At 38.9% G+C, this 26,893-nt stretch overlaps 1 protein-coding gene across 1 annotated transcript in view; it reads left to right on the forward strand.

Annotated features, from left to right (window-relative positions):
• ZDHHC15 (zDHHC palmitoyltransferase 15) overlaps positions 1-26,893 on the forward strand; it is a 191,191-nt gene that overhangs the window by 129,723 nt on the left and 34,575 nt on the right. The window contains exons 4-6 of the mRNA XM_081793314.1: positions 21,386-21,506; positions 24,548-24,617; positions 26,737-26,769. Of these exons, the coding sequence (XP_081649440.1) occupies positions 21,386-21,506; positions 24,548-24,617; positions 26,737-26,769 (224 nt within the window). The remainder of the gene's footprint in view (positions 1-21,385; positions 21,507-24,547; positions 24,618-26,736; positions 26,770-26,893) is intronic.

The following is a 26,893-nucleotide window of genomic DNA, read 5'->3' on the forward strand; positions in this document are numbered from 1 at the left end:
CATTATTTCTTTAAATAAGCTTACTGTCCCTTTCTTCTCCTTTTATTTCCATAATGCATATATTCTTATACCTGATAGTCATACAGGTTCCATGAACTGTCTTCACTCTTTCATTTGTTTTCCTTTTTGTTACCCTAACTGGGTAATTTCAAAAGACCTGTCTTTGAATTTACAGATTCTTTATTCTGCCTGATTCTTTAAGAATGGTGTCAATACTCCCTATACGGTTTTTCATTTTATTAATTGTATTCTTCAGCTCCAGAATTTCTGTTTGGTTCTTTTTTATGATTTATCTTTAACTTCCTGTTTTGTTTATATATTGTTTCCCTGGTTTTGTTATGCTATCTAACTTTGTTCTCTTGTAATTTGCTGAACTTCCTCAAAACAATTAATTTGAGGGTTTTTTTATAAATAGATCTCCATTTCTTTGCAGTTGGTTACTGGAATATTGTGTTCCTTGGATGGTGTCATTTTTTCCCTGAGTTTTTGGATTTCTTGCAGCATTATACTGATGTATGTGTATTTGATGGCACAGTCATCTCTTCTAGACTTTATGGACTGGTTTCAGTGAAGAAAGACCATCACTTGTGGGTGGATGCAACAGTGTTGGATGGGTGACGTGAGGCAGTTGAAGCTCCAGGTGAGGTTCAGCGGCATTGTCTCTGTGCAGCTCTTATCACCTGTCATCAGAATCAACAAACACTAAAGGGGCCTTTGGTGGCCAAGGCTGCAGGTATCTTCAGTGGCAGTGAGGGCTGTTGGGGTCTTCAGTGGTGAAGGCTGCTTAAGTCCTCCCGATCTCTTTTTCTCCCATGGTGGAAATCATGGCTAAGAGAATCCTTCCAGGCCATGGGTCCATCCTGTGAGCACACTTACAGTGGCTGTATCAATAGTGTTTTATGCATGGGTACCATTGGAGTAGCCATGGAGCCAGAGTCTAGAGTAGAGGCATCCATGAAGCCACTGGGGTGGCTCTGTGGTCTGGGGTCATGGTGATATTAGTGTCTTGGGTACAGGTACCCCTACTGCAGTGTTGGTAATGGTGTGTGAGGTATAGGTGCTTGTGGAGCATCTGTGGAGCTGGGGTCCAGAGCATAGGCTTGTACACAGCTACAGAGGCTCTGGGTCTGAGGCATAGGCACTCCTGCTGTGGAAATGATTCCATCGTCCTCTGTGAAAGCATTCACTATTCTGCGAGCAGTTGTGTGTGGTATATGGATGAGCCTGCTATGATAGTGGCTTGGGTGTCCTAGTTTTGTACACTTGTGGAGCAGCTATGGACGTGGGTTCTAGAGGGCTTGTGCACCCACTGCAGCAGTTCTACAGTTTCCATAATGTGAGTACTTCAAGAGTGGCCATGGAACCAAGGTCCAGAACACAGATGTGCATGAAATGATAGTGTCTCAGAGCTTGGGATATGCGATACACTTTCATGTCAGCGGCTCTGGTTTTGGAGGTACTGGTGCATGCAGGATGGCCATGGAGCCAGGATCTGTGGCATAGGAATGCATTCAGTGGCTGTGAAGCTGGGGTCTGATGTGCAGATGCACATGAAGTGGCCATGGCTCTGGGATCTAGGGCAAGCACAGACTTAGGGGAAGTGGCAGACCTGGTACTAGGGTGGCACAGTAGTAATTTCATTTCATAGGGAGGTCTCAACAGTGTCTCATTCTCTGGGGAGTCTATTGTGATAGCTTTTGGTTACCTCAGTGACAAAATCTGCGAGTATCATCTGCAGAGCAGGCTGCTGGGATCCACCCAACAAACACTATTGACTCCTCTGCTGTAAAAGTTGTTGGAATTCGTGGCTATTCATGGGAGTTTTTGAGGTCCTCAGCGGCAAAAGTTGCCAGGATCCTCTATAGAGCAGGCCACTGGGAACTGCATTGGCACCTGCCACATGGCTGATACTGATAGTCTTTGCCCACTTTCTTTGTTCCTAGTCCTTTCCAGATGTCTCAGCCATGCTGATCTCCCCAGAAATACTTTCTGTGTGATTATTCTCCATTTTTCATTCCACTGTGTTGTTGCATGTTCTTAATTAGATTCTTAAGCCCTCCCAGGGCTTTCTTCATCCAAACATACTGTCTTCATCCAAACATACTCCAGTAGGAGGCTGGTCTCTCCTACTCTGCTATCTTTCTGACATCACTAATATGGTCTTTATCTTCTTTGTATCTTGTAACAGTTTTGGCTTAAAGCCTCTTTCATGTGATATTGGTATACCTACCCTTGATCTCTTTTGATTACTATTTGCTTAGAATACCTTTTTCCATCATTTCACTTTCAGCCTATTTACATCTTTGGTTCTGAAGTGACTTGTTTATAGATATCATAAAAATAGATCATAATGGGACTTCCAGGGAAGATGGCAGAGTAAGAGGACCCTAGGCTCACCTCTTCCCACAGATACAACTAGAAAACACTCATATCAGTGTAAATACCCTGGAAAATGACCTGAGGACTGGTAGAATAAACTCCACAATTAAATATAGATAAGATGTCACATCAAAGAGGATAGGAAGGGCAAAGACGTGGTCAGGAACTAAAGGGTCTCCTGGGACTGTCTGCAGGAGGGGGGGATGGCATGAGCACGAAAAGGGGAGAGAAAAAAACCCACCACACTGGTAAGCCTGCATAGGGAATACAAAACCCAATAGAATTTGCCTTTGAAAATCAGAGGAGCTGAATTTCATGAGCTTTTATAACCAGTGGGACGTAAAACCTGAAAATTAAAAAAATCAGTAGGCTCAGCACTGAGAGAGCTTGTGGGCAAGAGGAAATGGAATCCCTATCCTTAAAAAGACAGCACAACAAACAGCCTGTGGAGATACAGCATAGAAGCAGCAGTTTGGAAGGTGCCTGGGGCATATGGGAGGGAGTTATTTACTAATCTCAGAGCATCTCCTGGAGAGACAGAAATAATAGGGAAACTACTCCAAGAACAAAGGAACTGGCAGATGCCATTTACCTCCCTCACTCTAGAGCAGAAAAACACAGCCACCCTCTAGACTTACTACATAACTTGCCAGCACTGCCATCTCGACCCCCCTTGCAGTACTTCTGCCAGTCCAGTGCTGTAGACAGTCTGCATCAGTCTGTCACTGCAGGGCCCCTCCCACAGAGGACCAGGGACATACAAAGCTTGTTAGCACCACCACCCCACCAATCACCCCCACACTATGTTGGGCAGATGTGCACTTTCCAATACACTTTTCACCAGAGCCCATACAGGGTGGTACCATAGGCCTGGCAGTATGCAAGCAGACCCTACAGTGGCCACCAACACACCAACGTGACTCCTGCCCTTGAGAAAGAGAAAGATAACCACACACACCAGTCAGACTGAGACCCTGGCAGAGGCCTGGAGGCAGACAACTGGTCTGACTTCAAGACTTTCCACCAATGAAAGTTTCTCATAGGACAAGATGGGAAAAGCACCCAACAATTAGGTGCTACTGCACCACTGGTCTGACTCTACTCAAGTCCAAAGCACCCCCAGACTTCTCATTAACACCACATGGAGGAAACACTGCTGCCAATAGGCAAAGAGAGCCATTGGTGATAATTGGACTGAAGGAAAAAGTAGGTCAGCCACAACAGCAGGGTGTATGTATTACACATAGAAGACATGCCTGAAGGGCCAGGTTCTGAACAGGGGACACTGCACAGCAGAGTACTACAGGACCTCTTCTTCATAAGGCCATTACTTTCAAGTTCAGGAGACATAGCTGTCTTTCCTAACACACAAAAACAGACACAAAGAGTAAATCAAAATGAGGAGACAGAGGAATATGGCCCAAATGAAATAACAGGACAAAATTACAGTAAGAGACCAAAGTGAAACAGAGATAAGTAATATGCCTAATAGAGAATTTAAAGGAATGATCATAAAGATACTCACTGGAGTTGAGAAAAGAGTAGAAGACATCAGTGAGACCCTTATGAAAGATATAGGAAAAATATTTAAAAAACAATCAGACATGAAGAACACAATGCATTAAATTAAAAATACATTCGATGGAATGAATATTAAACTAGATGAAGTAGAAGAACAAATTAGTGACCTGAAGGACAAAGTAATGCAAAATAATGAAGCTGAGTAGGTGAGAAGAAAAATGTGCAAAACAAAAATAGACATAGGGAATTCAGTGACACTACCAAGTGTAATAATATTCAATGTATACAGATCCCAGAAGAAGAGAGAGAAAAGGGGAAAAAATTTATTTGAAGAAATAATAGATGAAAATTACCTGAATCTGGAGAAGAAAACAGAAATCCAGATCCAGGAGGCAGAGAGATCCCACAATAAAATCAACTCAAGGAGTTCCACACCAAGACACAGAGTAACTAAGATGGCAATAAGTAGTAATAAAGAGAATTTTAGAAGCCGCAAGAAAAAAGAAGATAGTTACATACAAGGGAAATCCCATAAGGCAATCAGCTGATTTTTTCAGCAGAAATTTGCAAGCCAGAGGGAGGGGCATGATATATTCAAGGTGTTGAATGGGAAAAATCTGAAGCCAAGAGTACTCTATACAGTAAGGCTATCATTCAAAATAGAGGGAGAAATCAAGAGTTTCCCAGACAAACAAAAGTTAAGAATTCATGAATACTAAATCAGCCCTACAAGAATTGTTAAAGGTGAATCTTTGAGTGTAAAGGAAAGCCCACAAGCAAGAGTAAAGTAGGAAGCACAAAAGCAGTAAAAATAAGTTTATGTGTAAAAATAAGTACAGGGACTCACAAAATAAAAGGATGTAAAGTATGACACCATATACCTAAAAAATGAGGAGGAAAGAAGTTAATGATGGGTTCAAATTTAAGCAACCATCAAATTAGTATAAACTGCCATATACAGAATATTTTATATGCAATTGAATGGTAACCAAAAAATCAAAACCAGTAATACATACGCAAACAAATAAAGAGAAAATAATCCAGGTATATCACTAAAATAAAAGCCAACTAATCATGAGAAAGAAGAGCAAGAGGAGAAAGGAATGGAGAAAAACTACAAAAACAATAAAACAGGTAACAAAATGACAACAAATACATACCTATTAATAATAACTTTGAATTTAAATGTATTAAACAATCCAACAAAAGACATATGGTGATGAAATGGATAAAAAGGATGATTCATCTATATCCTGTCTACAAGACATTCATTTCAGATCTAAAGGCACATGCAGATAGAAAGTGAGGGGATGGAGAAGCATTTCATGCAAATAGATGTAAAAAGAAAGCTGAGGTACCAATACTTGTATCAGAAAAACAGTCTTTACATCCAGATGGCTAACAGACATATGAAAAGATGCACAACATAACTCATCATCAGGGAAATACAAATCAAAACTACATTGAGATACCACCTCACACCAGTCAGAGTGGCTAAAATTAAAAACTCAGAAAACAACACATGTTGGTGAGGATGTGGAGAAAGGGGAACTCTCTTTCATTGCTGGTGTGAATACAAACTGGTGCAGCACTCTGGAAAACTGTGTGGAAGTTTCTCAAAAAATTAAAGATAGAATTAACTGATGACTGAGCAGTAACACCAATAGGAATTAATCCAAAATATACAGGAGTACTAATTCATATAGGGCACATTTATCCCATGTTTATAGCATCACTACCAACAATAGGCAAATTATGGAAAGAGTCCAAATGTCCATCAACTAATGAATGGATAAAGAAAATGTGGTTTATATATACAATGGAGTATTAGTCAGCAATCAAAAAGAATGAAATCTTGCCATTTGCAACTACATGGATGGAATTGGAGGGTATTATGCTAAGTGAAATAAGCCAGACACAGATATCATATGTTTTCACTCACATGTGGAAGATGAGAAACTTAACAGAAGACCATGAGGAAAGGGAAAGAAAAAAAATATATAGTTACAAACAAAGAAGTAGGCAAACCATAGAAGACTTTTAAATACAGAGAACAAACTGAGGGTGGGGGACTGGGGGAGTGGGGGAATGGATGATGGGCATTGAGGAGGGCACTGGGATGAACACGGGTGTTTTATGTAGGTGATGAATCATGGGAATCTACTCCCGAAGCCAAGAGCACACCGTATATACACTGTATTTTAGTTAACTTGACAATAAGTTATATTAAAAAAAAAAAAAGATTCTAAAAAACAGAAAGGAAAAACGGTCTTTAAAATAGACTGTAACAAGAAACAAAGAAGGACACTATATAATCATTGAGAGGAAAATCCAACAAGAAGATACAACAATTTTAAATATTTATGCACCCAACATTGGGGCATTAATTCAATAATTAAAGTAGCTAATAACAAACATAAAATATGTAATAGATAGTAAAAAAAAAAAAATAATATCAGGGGACTTTAACCCCCCATGGAAATTGATGGACAAATCATCCAAGCAGAAAATCAACAAAGAAACAGTGGCTTTGAATGACACACTGGACCAGATGGATTTAACAGATATATTCAGAACAATCAATCCTAGAGCAACAAAATACACATTATTTTCAAGTGCACATGGAACATGCTCCAGAATAAGTCACATATTAGGCCACAAAACAAGTCTCAACAAATTCAAAAAGACTGAAGTCATACTACCCAACATTTCTGACCACAATGCTAATGAAACTAATGAAGTCATACTACCCAACATTTCTGACCACAATGCTAATGAAACTGAAAATCAAAGACAGGGAAAAAAATCTGGAAACACCAGAAATACATGGAGGTTAAATAACTTGCAACTGTGGGGGGAGAAGCCAAGATGGCAGAACAGCATTGAAGCTTTGTGTGTATCTCACATCCATGAAATACAGCCAGACAAACACTAAACCCTCCTACACAACTAGAAAACTGATTAGAGGATTAACACAAAAATCTGCACAACCTGAACCACAGAATTCAGCAGGTACATGGCGCGGAGAGCTGTACTTGGAGAGCAAGAAGCCGCAAAAGGTAGCAAACCACTTTTGTGGACAGAGAGAGGACGGAGACTGGGGAAGGGGGGGATAATGCAGGAAAAGCACCCCTACCCAAAAGCAGCTGGAGAGAAAGTGGAAAATTGGAAACAGCCGCAGGGACTAAACTAAAAAGGGAGAAAGAAGAAAGGAGAGGGTTTAAATTCCATTAAGATTGTAAACAAGGGGAGCGTAAAGGCTGCAACTCTGCAGCTCAATACCTGGTGAAGCTCTGGTTGGAAGGGCGAATCCCCAGGAACAGAGTGGGGTCTGGGAGGTTCTCGGGCCACACGGAGAAAACCGGTTCCACTGCTGGAAGGACGTTTGGTAGAGACTGTTGAAGCCACCTGGTCCCAGCAGATCCCAGAAAATGGCCACATTTGCTGGTGCTGGGGCAAGGTCGTTAAGGGTGAAGACTGGTGCCAGATGTGTGTTGTGATTCTCCATAATCCCTGAGATGCTGCTGCTACACTGACTTGTGAACATTTTCTGGGACAAGCTGGCACCTGGCTGCAGTCTCAGGGCATCGGCAACAACAGGGTCCAGCAGGCATACTTGGGTGCAGCCGATATTCGGCCATTGCTCATTTGACCGTTGATGGGTGAGACCCTCCTTCGGAGGTGGGGGGCTTGGGAAAGCAGCCGCATCTGAGACAAAATTGGGGAGAGGTACTGCCTGGGGCCTGGTCACGGACAGTGAAAAAGTAGGGAGTGGGCGAGAGCTGAGTACAGACGATGGGTATACAATCGCTGGTCCAGGAGAACAGACTGGGTAGCTGGGTGGTGCCATTTTCACCGCTCCCGTGCATATGCATACGCACCTATGAGCACCACAACAATCCACCCCAGTAGGCTAGCAGCACCAACTAGTGGAGAGCAAAGCTGTTACACTGAGCCCCGCCCAGCTGAGCCATCTTCACACTTCAAGAACACAAGTCTCACTGCCTGCTTAATTTATGGACTATAAAGAGCTACATGGCTGACTTCTAGGGGAAAACAAAGCAATTTCAGTCCTACTTCAATCTGTTAGCAGGTTCCTCTATTCAATTCTCTTTTTTTGTATTTTTTCTTTTTCTCTTTTACAATTCTTTTTTTTCATGAATACAGAAAGAGAAAAAATTCATTTTTATTTTCAATTTTTATTAAAACTATATTTCTTTAATTTTTATCACTATATTTTTTACTTTTGTGTAAATTTTTTCAAATTCTACTTTAATTCCATCATTTTATTTTAGTATACTTCAGTATGTACACCTTGCAAATTTTCAGACAATTTCCTTTTTTTCTTCCCTTTTTCTTTCTCTTTTATGTTTCTTTTCTTTTTCTTGAATGTATAAAGAGAAAAGCTTCATTTTTATTTTCAATTTCTATTAAAAATATTTTTATTTAAATTTTATTACTATACTTTTTGCTTTTATGTAAATTTTTTCAAATTCTATTTTACTTCCATCATTTTATTTTAGTCTACTACAGTGTATTCATTTTTTCAAATTTTCAAACAATTTATTTTTTATCTTTTTCTCTTTTGCATTTCTTTTATTTTTTCCTAAATACAGAAAATGAAAAAATTCATATTTATTTTTAAATTTATTAAAAATATTTTTCTTTAATTTTTTCTTTACTACTATATTCTTTACTTTTGTATATATTTTTTCAAATTCTATTTTACCACCATCATCTCATTTTACTCTTCTTCAATGTATTCATTTTTTCAAATTCTCAAACAATTTCCTTTTTTTTTCTCCCCCCCTTTTTTGCTCTAATCTGTCAAACCACTATCAACACCCAGACCAAAACACACCTAGAATCTCGCATCATTTATTCGATTTGTGTGTGTGTGTGTGTGTGTGTGTGTGCGTGTGTGTTTTGAATTTTTAATTGTAATATTTTTTTAATTGTAATTTTTTTAATTTCAAATTTTCTACCTCATTAATCCCTTTTCTCCCTTCAAAATAACAAAATGAAAGAATTCACCCCAAAAGAAAGAGCACAAAGAAAAGACAGGCAGGGAATTAACCAACACAGATACAAGCAAGATGTCTGAACCAGAATTTAGAATCACGACAATAAGAACACTGGCTGGAGTCAAAAATAGATTAGAATCCCTTTCTGCAGAGATAAAAGAATGAAAAAATAGCCAGAATGAAATTAAAAATGCTATAACTGAGCTGCAATCACGGATGGATGCAGCAGAGGCAAGGATGGATGAGGCAGAACAGAGAATCAGTGATATAGAGGACAAACAGAATAAGGAAGCAAAAAAAAAAGGCATATTAAGGCAAAAGAGCACGATTTAAGAATTAGAGACATCAGTGACTCATTAAAAAGGAACAACATCAGAATCATAGGGGTCCCAGAAAAGGAAGAGAGGGAAATGGGGGTAGAAGGGTTATGTGAGCAAATCATAGCAGAAAACTTTCCTAACCTGGGGAAAGACACACACATCAAAATCCAGGAAGCACAGAGGACCTCCATTAGATTCAACAAAAACCAACCATCAACAAGACATATCATAGTCAAATTCACAAAATACTCAGGCAAGGAGAGAATCATGAAAGCAGCAAGGGAAAAAAGTCCCTAACCTACAAGGGAAGACAAATCAGGTTTGCAGCAGACCTATGCACAGAAACTTGGCAGGCCAGAAGGGAGTGGCAGGATATATTCAGTGTGCTGAATCAGAAAAATATGCAGCCAAGAATTCTTTATCCAGCAAGGCTGTCATTAAAAATACGAGAGATAGAAGGGAGGGAAGATGGCGGCGTAAGAGGACGCTGGGCTCACTGCGGGTCCTGCTGATCACTTAGATTCCACCTACACCTGCCTAAAGAACCCAGAAAACCGCCAGAGGATTAGCAGAATGGAGTCTCCAGAACCAAGCGCAGACGCAGACGAGAGGCCCACAGAAGAGGGTAGGAAGGGCGGCGAGGCGGTGCGCGCTCCACGGACTGGCGGGAGGGAGCCAGGGCGAAGGGGCGGCTCGCCAGCCAAGCAGAGCCCCCGAGTCTGGCTGGCAAAAGCGGAGGGGCCAGACGGACTGTGTTCTGACAGCAAGCGCGACTTAGCATCTGGGAGGTCATAAGTTAACAGCTCTGCTCAGAAAGCAGGAAGGCTGGAGGTCAAAGGGAAGGAGAGCTGCTGAGCCCCCGGACGGCAGAGCTCAGCTTGGCGGGGAACAAAGGCGCTCGCCAGCGCCATCTCCCTCGCCCATCCCCCAGCCAAAATCCCAAAGAGAACCAGTTCCTGCCAGGGAACTTGCTCACTCCGCGCAAACACCCAACTCTGTGCTTCTGCGGAGCCAAACCTCCGGCAGCGGATCTGACTCCCTCCCACTGCCACAGGGCCCCTCCCGAAGTGGATCACCTAAGGAGAAGTGAGCTAAGCCTGCCCCTCCTGCCCCCATCCACCTTGCCTACCCACCCCAGCTAATACGCCAGATCCCCAGCACCACAAGCCTGGCAGTGTGCAAGTAGCCCAGACAGGCCACGCCACCCCACAGTGAATCCCGCCCCTAGGAGAGGGGAAGAGAAGGCACACACCAGTCTGACTGTGACCCCAGCGGTGGGCTGGGGGCAGACATCAGGTCGGACTGCGGCCCTGCCCACCAACTCCAGTTATACACAACAGGACAGAGGAAGTGCCCTGCAGGTCCTTACCACTCCAGGGACTATCCAAAATGACCAAACGGAAGAATTCCCCTCAGAAGAATCTCCAGGAAATAACAACAGCTAATGAACTGATCAAAAAGGATTTAAATAATATAACAGAAAGTGAATTTAGAATAATAGTCATAAAATTAATCGCTGGGCTTGAAAACAGTATAGAGGACAGCAGAGAATCTCTTGCCACAGAGATCAAGGGACTAAGGAACAGTCACGAGGAGCTGAAAAGCGCTTTAAACGAAATGCAAAACAAAATGGAAATGACAACAGCTCGGATTGAAGAGGCAGAGGAGAGAATAGGTGAACTAGAAGATAAAGTTATGGAAAAAGAGGAAGCTGAGAGAAAGAGGGATAAAAAAATCCAGGAGTATGAGGGAAAAATTAGAGAACTAAGTGATACACTAAAAAGAAATAATATACACATAATTGGTATCCCAGAGGAGGAAGAGAGAGGGAAAGGTGCTGAAGGGGTACTTGAAGAAATTATAGCTGAGAACTTCCCTGAACTGGGGAAGGAAAAAGGCATTGAAATCCAAGAGGCACAGAGAACTCCCTTCAGACGTAACTTGAATCGATCTTCTGCACAACATATCATAGTGAAACTGGCAAAATACAAGGATAAAGAGAAAATTCTGAAAGCAGCAAGGGATAAACATGCCCTCACATATAAAGGGAGACCTATAAGACTCGTGACTGATCTCTCTTTTTAAACTTGGCAGGCCAGAAAGGCTTGGCACGATATCTTCAGTGTGCTAAACAGAAACAATATGCAGCCGAGAATCCTTTATCCAGCAAGTCTGTCATTTAGAATAGAAGGAGAGATAAAGGTCTTCCTAAACAAACAAAAACTGAAGGAATTTGTCACCACTAAACCAGCCCTACAAGAGATCCTAAGGGGGATCCTGTGAGACAAAGTACCAGAGACATCACTACAAGCATAAAACATACAGACATCACAATGACTCTAAACCCGTATCTTTCTATAATAACATTGAATGTAAATGGATTAAATGCGCCAACCAAAAGACATAGGCTATCAGAATGGATAAAAAAACAAGACCCATCTATTTGCTGTCTACAAGAGACTCATTTTAGATCAGAGGACACCTTTAGATTGAGAGTGAGGGGATGGAGAACTATTTATCATGCTACTGGAAGTCAAAAGAAAGCTGGAGTAGCCATACTTATATCAGACAAACTAGACTTTAAATTAAAGGCTGGAACAAGAGATGAAGAAGGGCATTATATAATAATTACAGGGTCTATCCATCAGGAAGAGCTAACAATTATAAATGTCTATGCGCCGAATACCGGAGCCCCCAGATATATAAAACAATTAGTCATAAACATAAGCAACCTTATTGATAAGAATGTGGTCATTGCAGGGGACTTTAACACCCCACTTACAGAAATGGATAGATCATCTAGACACACGGTCAATAAAGAAACAAGGGCCCTGAATGATACATTGGATCAGATGGACTTGACAGATATATTTAGAACTCTGCATCCCAAAGCAACAGAATATACTTTCTTCTCGAGTGCACATGGAACATTCTCCAAGATAGATCATATACTGGGTCACAAAACAGCCCTTCATAAGTTTACAAGAATTGAAATTATACCATGCATACTTTCAGACCACAATGCTATGAAGCTTGAAATCAACCACAGGAAAAAGTCTGGAAAACCTCCAAAAGCATGGAGGTTAAAGAACACCCTACTAACGAATGAGTGGGTCAACCAGGCAATTAGAGAAGAAATTAAAAAATATATGGAAACAAACGAAAATGAAAATACAACAATCCAAACGCTTTGGGACGCAGCGAAGGCAGTCCTGAGAGGAAATTACATTGCAATCCAGGCCTATCTCAAGAAACAAGAAAAATCCCAAATACAAAATCTAACAGCACACCTAAAGGACATAGAAGCAGAACAGCAAAGGCAGCCTAAACCCAGCAGAAGAAGAGAAATAATAAAGAGCAGAGCAGAAATAAACACTATAGAATCTAAAAAAACTGTAGAGCAGATCAACGAAACCAAGAGTTGGTTTTTTGAAAAAATAAACAAAATTGACAAACCTCTAGCCAGGCTTCTCAAAAAGAAAAGGGAGATGACCCAAATAGATAAAATCATGAATGAAAATGGGATTATTACAACCAATCCCTCAGAGATACAAACAATTATCAGGGAATACTATGAAAAATTATATGCCAACAAATTGGACAACCTGGAAGAAATGGACAAATTCCTAAACACCCACACTCTTCCAAAACTCAATCAGGAGGAAATAGAAAGCTTGAACAGACCCAGAACCAGCGAAGAAATTGAATCGGTTATCAAAAATCTCCCAACAAATAAGAGTCCAGGACCAGATGGCTTCCCAGGGGAGTTCTACCAGACGTTTAAAGCAGAGATAATACCTATCCTTCTCAAGCTATTCCAAGAAATAGAAAGGGAAGGAAAACTTCCAGACTCATTCTATGAAGCCAGTATTCCTTTGATTCCTAAACCAGACAGAGACCCAGTAGAAAAAGAGAACTACAGGCCAATATCTCTGATGAATATGGATGCAAAAATTCTCAATAAGATACTAGCAAATCGAATTCAACGGCATATAAAAAGAATTATTCACCATGATCAAGTGGGATTCATTCCTGGGATGCAGGGCTGGTTCAACATTCGCAAATCGATCAACGTGATACATCCCATTAACCAAAAAAAAGAGAAGAACCATATGATGCTGTCAATCAATGCAGAAAAGGCCTTTGACAAAATCCAGCACCCTTTCTTAATAAAAACCCTTGAGAAAGTCGGGATAGAAGGAATATACTTACACATCATAAAAGCCATTTATGAAAAGCCCACAGCTAACATCATCCTCAACGGGGAAAAACTGAGAGCTTTTTCCCTGAGATCAGGAACACGACAGGGATGCCCACTCTCACCGCTGTTGTTGAACATAGTGCTGGAAGTTCTAGCATCAGCAATCAGACAACAAAAGGAAATCAAAGGCATCAAAATTGGCAAAGATGAAGTCAAGCTTTCGCTTTTTGCAGATGACATGATATTATACATGGAAAATCCGATAGACTCCACCAAAAGTCTGCTAGAACTGATACATGAATTCAGCAAAGTTGCAGGATACAAAATCAATGTACAGAAATCAGTTGCATTCTTATACACTAATAATGAAGCAACAGAAAGACAAAGAAACTGATCCCATTCACAATTGCACCAAGAAGCATAAAATACCTAGGAATAAATCTAACCAAAGATGTAAAAGATCTGTATGCTGAAAACTATAGAAAGCTTATGCAGGTAATTGAAGAAGATATAAAGAAATGGAAAGACATTCCCTGCTCATGGATTGGAAGAATAAATATTGTCAAAATGCCAATACTACCCAAAGCTATCTACACATTCAATGCAATCCCAATCAAAATTGCACCAGCATTCTTCTCGAAACTAGAACAAGCAATCCTAAAATTCATATGGAACCACAAAAGGCCCCGAATAGCCAAAGTAATTTTGAAGAAGAAGACCAAAGCAGGAGGCATCACAATCCCAGACTTTAGCCTCTACCACAAAGCTGTCATCATCAAGACAGCATGGTATTGGCACAAAAACAGACACATAGACCAATGGAATAGAATAGAAACCCCAGAATTAGACCCACAAACGTATGGCCAACTCATCTTTGACAAAGCAGGAAAGAATATCCAATGGAAAAAAGACAGTCTCTTTCACAAATGGTGCTGGGAGAACGGGACAGCAACATGCAGAAGGTTGAAACTAGACCACTTTCTCACACCATTCACAGAAATAAACTCAAAATGGATAAAGGACCTGAATGTGAGACAGGAAACCATCCAAACCCTAGAGGAGAAAGCAGGAAAAGACCTCTCTGGCCTCAGCCGTAGCAATCTCTTACTCGGCACATCCCCAAAGGCAAGGGAATTAAAAGCAAAAGTGAATTACTGGGACCTTATGAAGATAAAAAGCTTCTGCACAGCAAAGGAAACAACCAACAAAACTAAAAGGCAACCAACGGAATGGGAAAAGATATTTGCAAATGACATATTGGACAAAGGGCTAGTATCCAAAATCTATAAAGAGCTCATCAAACTCCACACCCGAAAAACAAATAACCCAGTGAAGAAATGGGCAGAAAACATCAATAGACACTTCTCTAAAGAAGACATCTGGATGGCCAACAGGTACATGAAAAGATGTTCAACGTCGCTCCTTATCAGGGAAATACAAATCAAAACCACACTCAGATATCACCTCACGCCAGTCAGAGTGGCCAAAATGAACAAATCAGGAGACTATAGATGCTGGAGAGGATGTGGAGAAACAGGAACCCTCTTGCACTGTTGGTGGGAATGCAAATTGGTGCAGCCACTCTGGAAAGCAGTGTGGAGGTTCCTCAGAAAATTAAAAATAGACCTATCCTATGACCCAGCAATAGCACTGCTAGGAATTTATCCAAGGGATACAGGAGTACTGATGCATAGGGGCACTTGTACCCCAATGTTTATAGCAGCACTCTCAACAATAGCCAAATTATGGAAAGAGCCTAAATGTCCATCAACTGATGAATGGATAAAGAAATTGTGGTTTATATACACAATGGAATACTACGTGTCAATGAGAAAAAATGAAATATGGCCTTTTGTAGCAACGTGGATGGAACTGGAGAGTGTTATGCTAAGTGAAATAAGCCATACAGAGAAAGACAGATACCATATGGTTTCACTCTTATGTGGATGCTGAGAAACGTAACAGAACCCATGGGGGAGGGGAAGGGAAAAAAAAAAAAAGGAGGTTAGAGTGGGAGAGAGCCAAAGCATAAGAGACTGTTAAAAACTGAGAACAAACTGAGGGTTGATGGGGGGTGGGAGGGAGGGCAGGGTGGGTGATGGGTATTGAGGAGGGCACCTTTTGGGATGAGCATTGGGTGTTGTATGGAAACCAAATTGACAGTAAATTTCATATATTAAAAAATAAAAAATTTAAAATTTAAAAAAAAATAAAAAAGAAAAAATACGAGAGATAAAAAGTTCCCTATCCAACCAAAAATTAAAGCAGTTTGGAGACCACTAAACCAGCCCTGCAAGAAATTTTAAGGAGGACTCTCTGAGGGGAGAAAAGGTGAAAAATATATATATATAAATAACAAAGCCACAAAGATTAGAAAGGACCAGAGAACACCACCAGGAACTCCCAACTCTACAAGCATCATAATGGCAATAAATTCATATCTTTCAGTACTCACTCTAAACATCAGTGGACTCAATGCTCCAATCAAAAGACATAGGGTAACAGGATGGATAAGAAAACAAGATCCATCTATATGCTGTTTATAAGAGACCCACTTTAGACCTAAAGACACCTTCTGATTGAAAATAAGGGGATGGAGAACCATCTATCAACAAAAGAAAGCCGGAGTAGCCATACTTACATCAGATAATTTAGACTTTAAAATAAAGACTGTATCAAGAAATGCAGAAGGGCATTATATCATAATCAAGGGGTCTATAGACCAAGAAGACCTAACAATTGTAAACATTTATGCACCAAATGTGGCAGCACCCAAATATATAAATCAATTAATCACAAACATAAAGAAACTCATCGATAGTAATACCATAATAGTTGGAGACTTCAACACCCCACTCACAGCAATGGACAGATCATCAAATCAAAACATCAACAAGGAAACAATGGCTTTGAATGACACACTGGACCAGATGGACTTAACAGATATATTCAGAACATTTCATCCGAAAGCAACAGAATATACATTCTTCTCCAGTGCACATGGAACGTTCTCCAGAATGGACGATGTACTGGGACACAAATCAGCCCTAAGTAAGTACAAAAAGATCGAGATCGTACCGTGCATATGTTCAGACCACAACGCTATGAAACTCGAAATCAACACAAGAAAAAATTTGGAAAGGTAACAAATACTTGGAGACTGAAGAACATCCTACTAAAGAATGAATGGGCTAGCCAAGCAGTTAAACAGGAAATTAAAAAGTATATGGAAGTCAATGAAAATGAAAGCACCACAACCCAAAACCTCTGGGACACAGCAAAGGCAATCATAAGAGGAAAGCATATAGCAATCCAGGCCTTCCTAAAGAAGGAAGAAAGATCTCAGATACACAACCTAACCTTACGCCTTAAGGAGCTGCAAAAAGAACTGCAAATAAAACCCCAAACCAGAAGAAGACAGGAAATAATAAAGATTAGAGCAGAAATTGATGCTATTGAAACCAAAAAAACAGTAGAACAGATCAATGAAACCAGAAGCTGGTTCTTCGAAAGAATTAACACAATTGTTAAACCACTAGCCTGTATGATCTAGAAGAAAAAGGAAAGGACCCAAATAAATAAAATCAAAAATGAAAGAGGAGAGATCACAACCAACACAGCAGAAATAAAAACAATAATGAGAGAATATTATGAGCAATTATATGCCAATAAAATGGGTAATCTGGAAGAAATGGACAAATTCCTAGAAATGTATACACTACCAACACTGAAACAGGAAGACATAGAAAATTTGAACAGACCCATAACCAGTAAGGAAATCAAATTAGCAATCAAAAATCTGCCAAGAAACAAGAGTCCAGGGCCAGATGGCTTTCCAGGGGAATTCTACCAAATATTTAAGGAAGAGTTAACACCTATTCTCTAGAAGCTGTTCTAAAAAATAGAAATGGAAGGAAGATTTCCAAACTCTTCCTATGAAGCCAGCATTACCTTTACCCTAAAACCAGAGAGAGACCCCATTAAAAAGGAGAACTAAAGACCAATTTCCCTAATAAACATGTATGCCAAAATCCTCAACAAGATATTAGCCAACCAAATCCAACAATATATTTAAAAAAAATTATTCACCATGACCAAGTGGGATTTATACCTGGGATGCAGGGCTGGTTCAATATCCACAAAACAATTAACATGATTCATCACATCAATAAAAGAAAGGACAAGAACCATATGATCCTCTCAATAGATGCAGAGAAAGCATTTGACAAAATACAGCCTCCTTTCTTGATAAAAACCCTCAAGAAAGTAGGGATAGAAGGAGCATAGCTTGAGATCATAAAAGCCATATATGAACGACCGAATGCTAATATCATCCTCAATGGGGAAAAACTGAGAGCTTTCCCCCTAAGGTCAGGAACAAGACAGGGATGTCCACTCTCGCCACCGTTTTTCAACATAATATTGAAAGTCTTAGTCTCAGCAATCAGAGAACACAAAGAAATAAAAGGCATCCAAATTGGCTACGAGGAAGTCAAACTTTCACTCCTTGTGGATGACATTATACTCTATATGGAACACCTAAAAGATTCCACCAAAAAACTGCTAGAACTGATCGATGAATTCAGCAAAGTGGCAGGACATAAAATCAATGCACAGAAATCGGTTGCATTCCTATACACCAATAATGAAAAACAGAATGAAATCAAATAATCAATCCCATTTATGATTGCACCAGAATCCATAAAATACAGAGGAATAAGCCTAACCAAAGAGGTGAAATACCTATACCCTGAAATCTATAGAAAGCTCATGAAAGAAATTGAAGAAGACACAAAAATAAAATGGAAAACCATTCCGTGCTTATGGATTGGAAGAACAAATATTGTTAGAATATCCATACTACCCAAAGCAATCTACACATTCATTGCAATTCCTATCAAAATAACGCTAGGATTCTTCACCAAGCTAGAACCAACCATCCTAAAATTTGTATGGAACCATAAAAGACCCTGAATAGCCAAAGCAAACTTGAAAAAGCAAACCAAATCAGGAGACATCACAATCCCAGACTTGAAACCCTACTACAAAGCCGTAATCATCATGCCAGTATGGTACTGGCACAAAAACAGACACTCAGATCAATGGAACAGAATACAGAACCCAGAAATTGACCCACAAACGTATGGCTAACTAATCTTTGACAAAGCAGGAAAGAATAGCCAATGGAATAAAGACAGTCTCTTCAACAAGTGGTCCTGGGAAAACTGGACAGCAACATGCAGAACAGTGAACCTGGACCACTTTCTTACACCATACACAAAAAATAAACTCAGAATGGGTGGAAGCCCTCAATGGAAGACAGGAAGCCAACAAAATCCTCAAGGAGAAAGCAGGCAAAAACCTCTTTGATCTTGCCCGCAGCAACTTCTTTCTCAACACGACTCCAGAGGCAAGGGAAACAAATGCAAAAATGAACTACTGGGACCTCATCAAAATAAAAAGCTTCTGCACAGCGAAGGAAACAGTCAGCAAAACTAAAAGGCAACCGGGAGAATGGGAGAAGAGATTTGCAAACGACATATCAGGTAAAGGGTTAGTATCAAAAATCTATAAAGAACTTATCAAACTCAACACCCCAAAACCAAATAATACAATGAAGAAATGGGCAAAAGACATGAATAGACACTTCTCCAAGGAAGACATCCAGATGGTCAACCAACACATGAAAAAATGCTCAACATCACTCATAATCAGGGAAATACAAATCAAAACCACAATGAGATACTACCTCACACCTGTCAGAATGGCTAACATGAACAACTCAGGCAACAACAGATGTTGGCAAGGATGCGGAGAAAGAGAATCTCTTTTGCATTGTTGGTGGCAATGCAAGCTGGTGCAGCCACTCTGGAAAACAGTATGGAGGTTCCTCAAAAAACTAAAAATAGAACTACCCTATGAGCCAGCAATTGCATTACTAGGCATTTATCCACAGGATACAGGTGTCCTGTTTCGATGGGACACATGCACCCAATGTTTATAGCAACACTGTCAACAGTAGCCAAACTGTCATGAGTTTCAGCCTACATAGGGCTCTGTACTGACAGCAGAGCCTGCTAGGGATTCTCTCTCTCTCCTCCTGTCTCTCTGCCCCTCCCCTGCTCTCTTTGTCTCTCTCTAAGATAAATGAACTTAAAAAAATAAAAAATATAAAATGACAATATCAAGTATTTTTAAATGATTTAAGAAAATGTACTTGTAGGGCACCTGGGGAGCTCAGTTGGCTTAAGCGTCTGACTCTTGATTTCGGCTCAGGTCCTCATCTCATGGTTCATGAGATTGAGTCCCACATCGGACCCTTCACTGACAGTGCAGAGGCTGCTTGGGATTCTCTCTCTCCGTCTCTCTCTTCCCCTCCCCCCTCTCAAAAATAAATTAATAAAATAAGGCTCTAAACGTAACTTTTAATTATTTATTATCCAGTGTTTTTACAACAATCTTATGAAGTAGATATCATTTCTTCTATTTTACAGATGAAGAAACTTGGGTTGAGGGTGTCTGATTTTCCAATGTGATTTTTTTACCTATTAAGTGGAAGAGATGAGGTTTAAACCCTAAAAGTCTGATCACAGATCCTTCTCTTTTTCACCTCTGCCTATCTTTTGGCCCAGACAGAAAAAAGCTTTCAAGTTTGTGTTACTTTGGAAAATCATTGACATATCTTTTCCAAGATTAGCAAACTATGGTGCCCACATTGGCAATAAGCCTCATACCAGACCAAAAATTTCTGAAATAGTGAGAATACCCAAATTTCTACTCCTTTGCAAGATCATAATATACAGTGTCACAAGCAGTCTCAGCCAGCTTCTCTAAGAGTGTCATCTATGAAAAATACCTACAACTTTTTTTCAAAATTTTGTTTAAATTCAAGTTAATTAACATACAGTGCAATATTGGTTTCAGGAGTAGAATTCAGTGATTCATCACTTACATACAACACCCAGTGCTCATCACAAGTGCCCTCCATAATACCCATCACCCATCTAGCCCATCTCCCACCAACCTCCCTCCATCAATCCTCAGTTTTTTCCTATGTTTTCTTAAAATTCATGGTTTGTTTCCCTCTATCCTCCCCATATGATTGACTGTTCTGTTTTTAATTCCACATATGAATGAAACCATATGGTATTTGCCTTTCTCTGACTATATATATATCCCACATCTTCTTTATCCATTCATCAGTCAGTGGATATTTGGTCTCTCTCCATAGCTTGGTTATTATTGATAATTCTGCTATAAACATCGGGGTGCATGTAACACTTCAAATCAGTAGTTTTGTATCCTTTGGGTAAATACCTAGTAGTGCAATTGCATTATTCTATTTTTAACTTTTTGAGGAACATCCATACTGTTCTGCAGAGTGGCTGCACTAGTTTGCGTTCCCACCAAAAGTGCAAGACAGTTCCCCTTTCTCCTCATCTTCACCAATACCTATTGTTTCTTGTGTTGTTAATTTTAGCCATTCTGACAGGTGTGAAAAAAAACCTACAACTTAATAACAATCATAGTTAATCATCAACAGGGTCCTGACAGCAAGATGTTACATATCTGTATATAACATCATAGTATGGTATAATGGGGTGGAAAGGCATAAATCTTAGAATCAAGTGAACTGGGTTTAGAGCTCAGTTTTGCTACATGCTGCTTAAATGAGTATAACCATGGACAAAGTACTTAACCTCACCAAGTTTTCTTTTCTTTATTTATAAAACAATACCACCTATCACATAGACTTATGAAGACTGAGATAAAAGTCATATAAAATAATTAAGATATTTATCCTGAGAAAGTTATAAGCCAAATTGGTATCTGGACTTCAAGGATAGGTAACAAATATTTTCATCTGAATAGTTATTATTGTTTTAATCTTTTATTCGAACCTTAGAGAATAAAGTCTCACTTTTCACTTCTGCTTCTAGTTCCACTTGTCCTATTCAGACAAGGAACGCTATGAAAATGAAGAAAGACCTGAGATCCAGAAGCAGATGCTCATCGATATGGCCAAAAAGCTACCAGTTTACACAAGAACTGGGAGTGGAGGTCAGTTCATTGAAAGTCACCTAGAGAAGCAGATCAGCAAGGATCTCAAAAAGGTTAAGTCATATATATCCACAGGCTCACCTGTATACCTAGCATTGGAGTCCACCACTAACATTTGCTATGTTACTTTATCACCTATCTTTCCACAAAGCCATCCCTCTATCCATCTCCCATCAAGCCATCTTATTTTTTGATACATTTCAAAGTAAGTATCAGATATCAATACACACCTACCTATATATTTTATCATTCTTTTTTGGGTGAAATTTGCATATAAAGACATGCATAAATCTTAAGTGTGCCATTCGGTGTTTTGACAAATGTACACATCTATGTAACCAAAACCTCTATAAACATTACCACACCCCATAAACTTCTTTTATACTCCTACCCAGTCAACCCCACCAACCACCACCCAACAACCACTATTCTGCTAGTTTTCCACCATAGATTAGTTTTATCTGCTCTAGAATTTTACATAAATGGAATCATACAATATGTACTGTTGTGTCTGGCTTATTTTATATAGCATAATATTTTTGACATTCGTTCACATTGTTTTTTATTTTATTCTCTTATTGCTGAGTAGTATTTCATTGTATGAATATATCATAGTTTGTTTATCCATTCACCAGTTGATGCACATTTGGTGTTTCCAGTGCTTAATTACCATGAATATTCTTGCACAAGTATTTGTGCAGAGATATGTCATCTTTCTTCGGTAAATATCCACTATAGAGTTTTACTCTTCGTTTTCATCTGTGTGACTAGAAGAGTACTAGCTGAACCAATTCTCCACCTTTCAAAATTTGAAAATGAAGCCTCTTTTGACAAGATATCCTAATGTTTCTGATAAGGAAGATCATGTTTCAAGGATGTGGGAATTATACTGTTAGACATCTGTGTTTATCTATTTATCATGTATTTATTCAACAATCATTTATTAAGGTCCTATGTGGTAATTGGGGGAATTTTAATATGGTCTGGGTAAGGACTTATTAATTTTGTTAGAGTATTGATGTCATGGTTCTCATGATTTTTTTAAATTCTTCATGCACACTGAAATATAGTGAAAAGTAGACAGGAAATTATTTGTATAATTTATCACAGTAGTAAACAGAATGATGTGATAGAACAGAGGTTGGTTACAAACTAAAGGCCTATGGGATGAATTGGACCTGAGATACATTTTGTTGATCTCTAATGTATCTTTTAAAACTTTGCACTTGTTTTTAATTTTTAACAATTGTAATTTTCCACATGAAAGTTCATATTTCTGGCTTCTCTTGAAAACTCAGATATCTGGCAATATTCAATTACATTTTCACATGGCAAAAATTAGCTAAAGCTGAGTAGTAGCAACTCTTTTTAAACAGGGCATGAATTCTCAGGTTCTCTCACAGTCTTCAACTGGCTGCTCCACTCACTACCAACTATTCTCTGGACCCTTGAATCGTTTGTTTGCCACCCTAATGACAAAGAAATTTTCTCTGAGGAATATTTTATTTGAGACCTGAATAATAAAAAAGTAACTAGCAGGAAGTAAAGAACAGAGGGACTAACATCCCAGGCAGAAGGTACTACAAGTGCAAAAGGCCCTTATATAGGAGCAAGCTTACAGTATTAGAAGAACAAACATATAGCCAGTGTGACCAGAGTATAGCAGGTGGAGAGTGATACCAGTTAAAATTGAAGAGGCAAGCAGAGGCCAGATGATTCAGGCCATGGAAAGGAGTTTGGATTTTATTCCAAGGGTGTTTGAAGGGTGTTTTAAGTTTGTTTATTTATTTATTTATTTATTTATTTATTTAGATACCACAAGTGGGCGAGGGGCAGAGAGAGAGGGAGAGAAATAGAACCCCAAGCAGGGTCCACACTGTCAGCACAGAGCCTGATGTGGGGCTCAAACTCACAAACTGTGAGATCATGACCTGTGCTGAAGTCAGACGCTTAACCAACTGAGCCACCCAGGCACCCCAAGTACAATGAAGGTTTCAAGTGAAGAGTGATATAATCTGATTCACATTTTAACAGATCATTTGGCTATTCTATAAAGAATGAATTGTGGGGAACAGAAATGAAAGCAGAGTAAATAAATAGGCAGCTATTACAATCATCTAAATGAGAGATAATGGCGGCTTAAACTGGGCAATGGCATTGACTGTTCAATTCAATGCTAAATGAATTAAACATGCATGTCCCTCTCCCTTCTTCGTTGCCTCAATTATACCCATGCTTTTGTCACCCTTCCATTGCTAGAAATAAACACAAACTGCTAAATTAGCACTCATTTATGCTGAATTAGTTATGTGTGCTTAATGTACACTTCAGATGGAATTATATTAGCTCAAATTATTCATGATTTTAATTGTTACACTGTATAATGTATAATGTAATAATAATTACATTAAACATAGTCATACTGTATCAATGAACAGAGAAAAAATGAGTAGAAAAGGAAAATGCCTTTCATCTAAGGGAAATAAAGAAAAGAAGGAAGGAAGAGAGGAAGGAAAAAGGGAAAGAGAAATGTGTTTTTTATATCAGACTTACAGAGTGAAGAGGGCCCTGAATGAACTAAAGAGTCAGAAAACTGTAGTGGTCACAATTCTGCCACTCACTTGCTATGTGCAAGTAAGTCACTTGATATGGTTCTTTACTTCATTTATCTGTGAAATGGTCAATTGAATTAATTGTTTTCAGATAGGAAAGTTGGAGTAAGCAATCTAAATGATTTTCCCAAGATCACTCAAGCAGTTGACAGTAAGGTTTGTTTTATAATACCGAATCTTATTATCATATATCCAGATATGAAAACATTTCCCTTCACCTTCATCCCCCAAAAGGTACCTTCAAGATTGATCTAGCAGGAGAAAAAATACATACCACAATTCTCTTCTGTGATCTGCCTTTTTCTTGGTAACTTGAAATGAGTTTGACTACCCGCAATCAGTGTATAACAAGCCATTCAGATAGGCTAGTAAGATATGTGGTGTCATATTGAGCCCTAACCAATGCTAACCACCTGATTTTTCCTATAGCTGTTAGATTCTGTGACCGGTGCCATTTAATCAAGCCAGATCGCTGCCACCACTGCTCTGTCTGTGCCATGTAAGTGACATCCATATTTCCCCTGGGCTGAGCTTGGCCAGTGATGATGGTTGCTTAGACAACAAAGTGACTGATGCTAACATGTGACCATGCCTAGATAAGAACATTTCCTTTCAATCATAATGAGCACATGCCAAGCACCCTCTTGGGATGATGATGATTCAAACTATTCCAAAGATAGGAAAAATATATAAAACCCCATTTTAAAAATAAATGTTTTATTTTAGAACAGTTTTAGATTTACAGAATTATTGTGATTATAGCTCTCATATGTCCTACATCCAGCTTCCCCTATTATCAACATCATACATTAATATGATACATTTGTTACAATTAATGAACCAACATCAATACATTATTTTTTTAATTTTTTAATGTTTATTTATTTTTGAGAGAGAGAGAGAGAGAGAGAGAGAGAGAGAGAGGAGGGAGAGAGGGAGAGGGAGACACAGAATCCGAGGCAGGCTCCAAGCTCCAAACTGTCAGCACAGAGCCTGACTTGGGACTTGAACTTGTGAACCATGAGATCATGACCTGAGCTGAAGTTGGACACCCAACCAACTGAGCCACCCACGTGATGCATCAATACATTATTTCTAATTTAAGCCCATATTCTATTTACATTTCCACAGTTTTTCTCTTATGTTCCTCTTCTGTTCTAGGATCCCATCTGGGATACCACATTACATTTAGTTGGCATGTCTTCTCAAGGTCTTTTAGCTCTGACAGTTTCTCAGACTTTACTTGTTTTCAATAACCATGATAGTTTCTAGGATTTTAGGATTAATGATCGGATATTTTGTAGAATATCCTTCAGGTGAGATTTGTCTGATATTTTTCTCATGGTTAGACTTGGGTACTGTGTTTTGGGTAGGAAGACCATAGAGGTAAAGTACCATTATCATTGTATTGTATCAAGGGCACATACTATGAACATGACTTATCACTGCAATATTAATCTTGTTCATTTGTCTGAGATAGTGTTTGTCAGTTTTCTCTAATGTAAGTTTACTCTTCCTCCCCCCTCCTTCCTTTACTCTTCCTTTATAGCCCACACTAAAGAACAGAGGAATTATGCCCCCCTCCTTAAAGGCAGAGTATATACATAAATTATTTGGAATTCTTCCAAATAATGTGAAGAAATCTCTGCATGGGAGATTTGTCTCTTCTCCCTTATATGTTTATTTATGATTCATATAAGTTTTTAGGCATGGATAATCACTTTATATTTTGGGTTGTACCTCAATTCTACTTTATTTTCTTACTCTAATTGCTCCAACTTTATAAAATCACATTTTTATGTTAATAAATATAATATTCATGTCCTTCTTCTTGGGTGTATGTTCCACCCACATTTCTCTTGCCCTTGATTCAAATAGGTGTGTCAAAATTTCAGCAATAGCCTATGTAAAACAAATAAATTATCAGAGTAGTAATTAGTAAAATTTCATTGTGCATACAACAAAAAGACGATTTACAAACCAGGAGCACTCAAACCAAAACATAAAATGAGACTTTGGGTACATTGTTATAAAACAGCTTATATAGTGGAAAACAAGGTCTGTTTAATCTTCACAGTGATTAGTTAAAATATTAGAATTTTCTTAAATGAAAGAGACTTAGTAAATAGTTACTTTATATTGACCTTAGAAAACAGCTTAAATTTTGCTGATGATTTCCAGAGACATAAGCAAGAAATGACCAGGTCAAGTCAGTCTTACAAAATAAGCCAAATTAAGGTTTGTTTGTATGACTAAACTAGTTTTGTCTGCTCAGGAAATTTTCAAGGATGGTCTCCATTTTTTTTTTATTTTAACAGACTGTAGCCATATGTATTCTTCTGTACTTTTATTAATCTGCATATTGAGAAAAATGAGAGGAGATACCTTAGACTTCTAGGCATGTAACTTGCTTCCAGCATAATTCTATAAACTGTTCTGATTGGCTCATCCTAGAAATAATTGATGCCCAAATAGTTTGGGAATAATGTATATTGGAAATCTAGGAATGAGTGTACTGGTACCATGTAAAAATACTAGTGAGATCTTGAGTTAAATTATGAGGTATTACTTCATTTCTATAGGTCCACTTATCACACTGTGCTTTGTTTCTTTTGTAGGTGTGTATTAAAAATGGACCATCATTGCCCTTGGTATGTCCTTTTGATTCATTTCTTTCCGCTGAAAGAGTAAGAGTTGCTTAAAATGCATAGTTTCCTAAGCATAGTTGTAACATGCTTGTTTCTACAACCATAAATCACTGGGCTTTGTATTTGC

Source organism: Panthera onca, chromosome X, assembly GCF_046562875.1.
Source record: "Panthera onca isolate mPanOnc1 chromosome X, mPanOnc1 haplotype 2, whole genome shotgun sequence".
Classification (NCBI taxonomy): Eukaryota; Metazoa; Chordata; class Mammalia; order Carnivora; family Felidae; genus Panthera; species Panthera onca.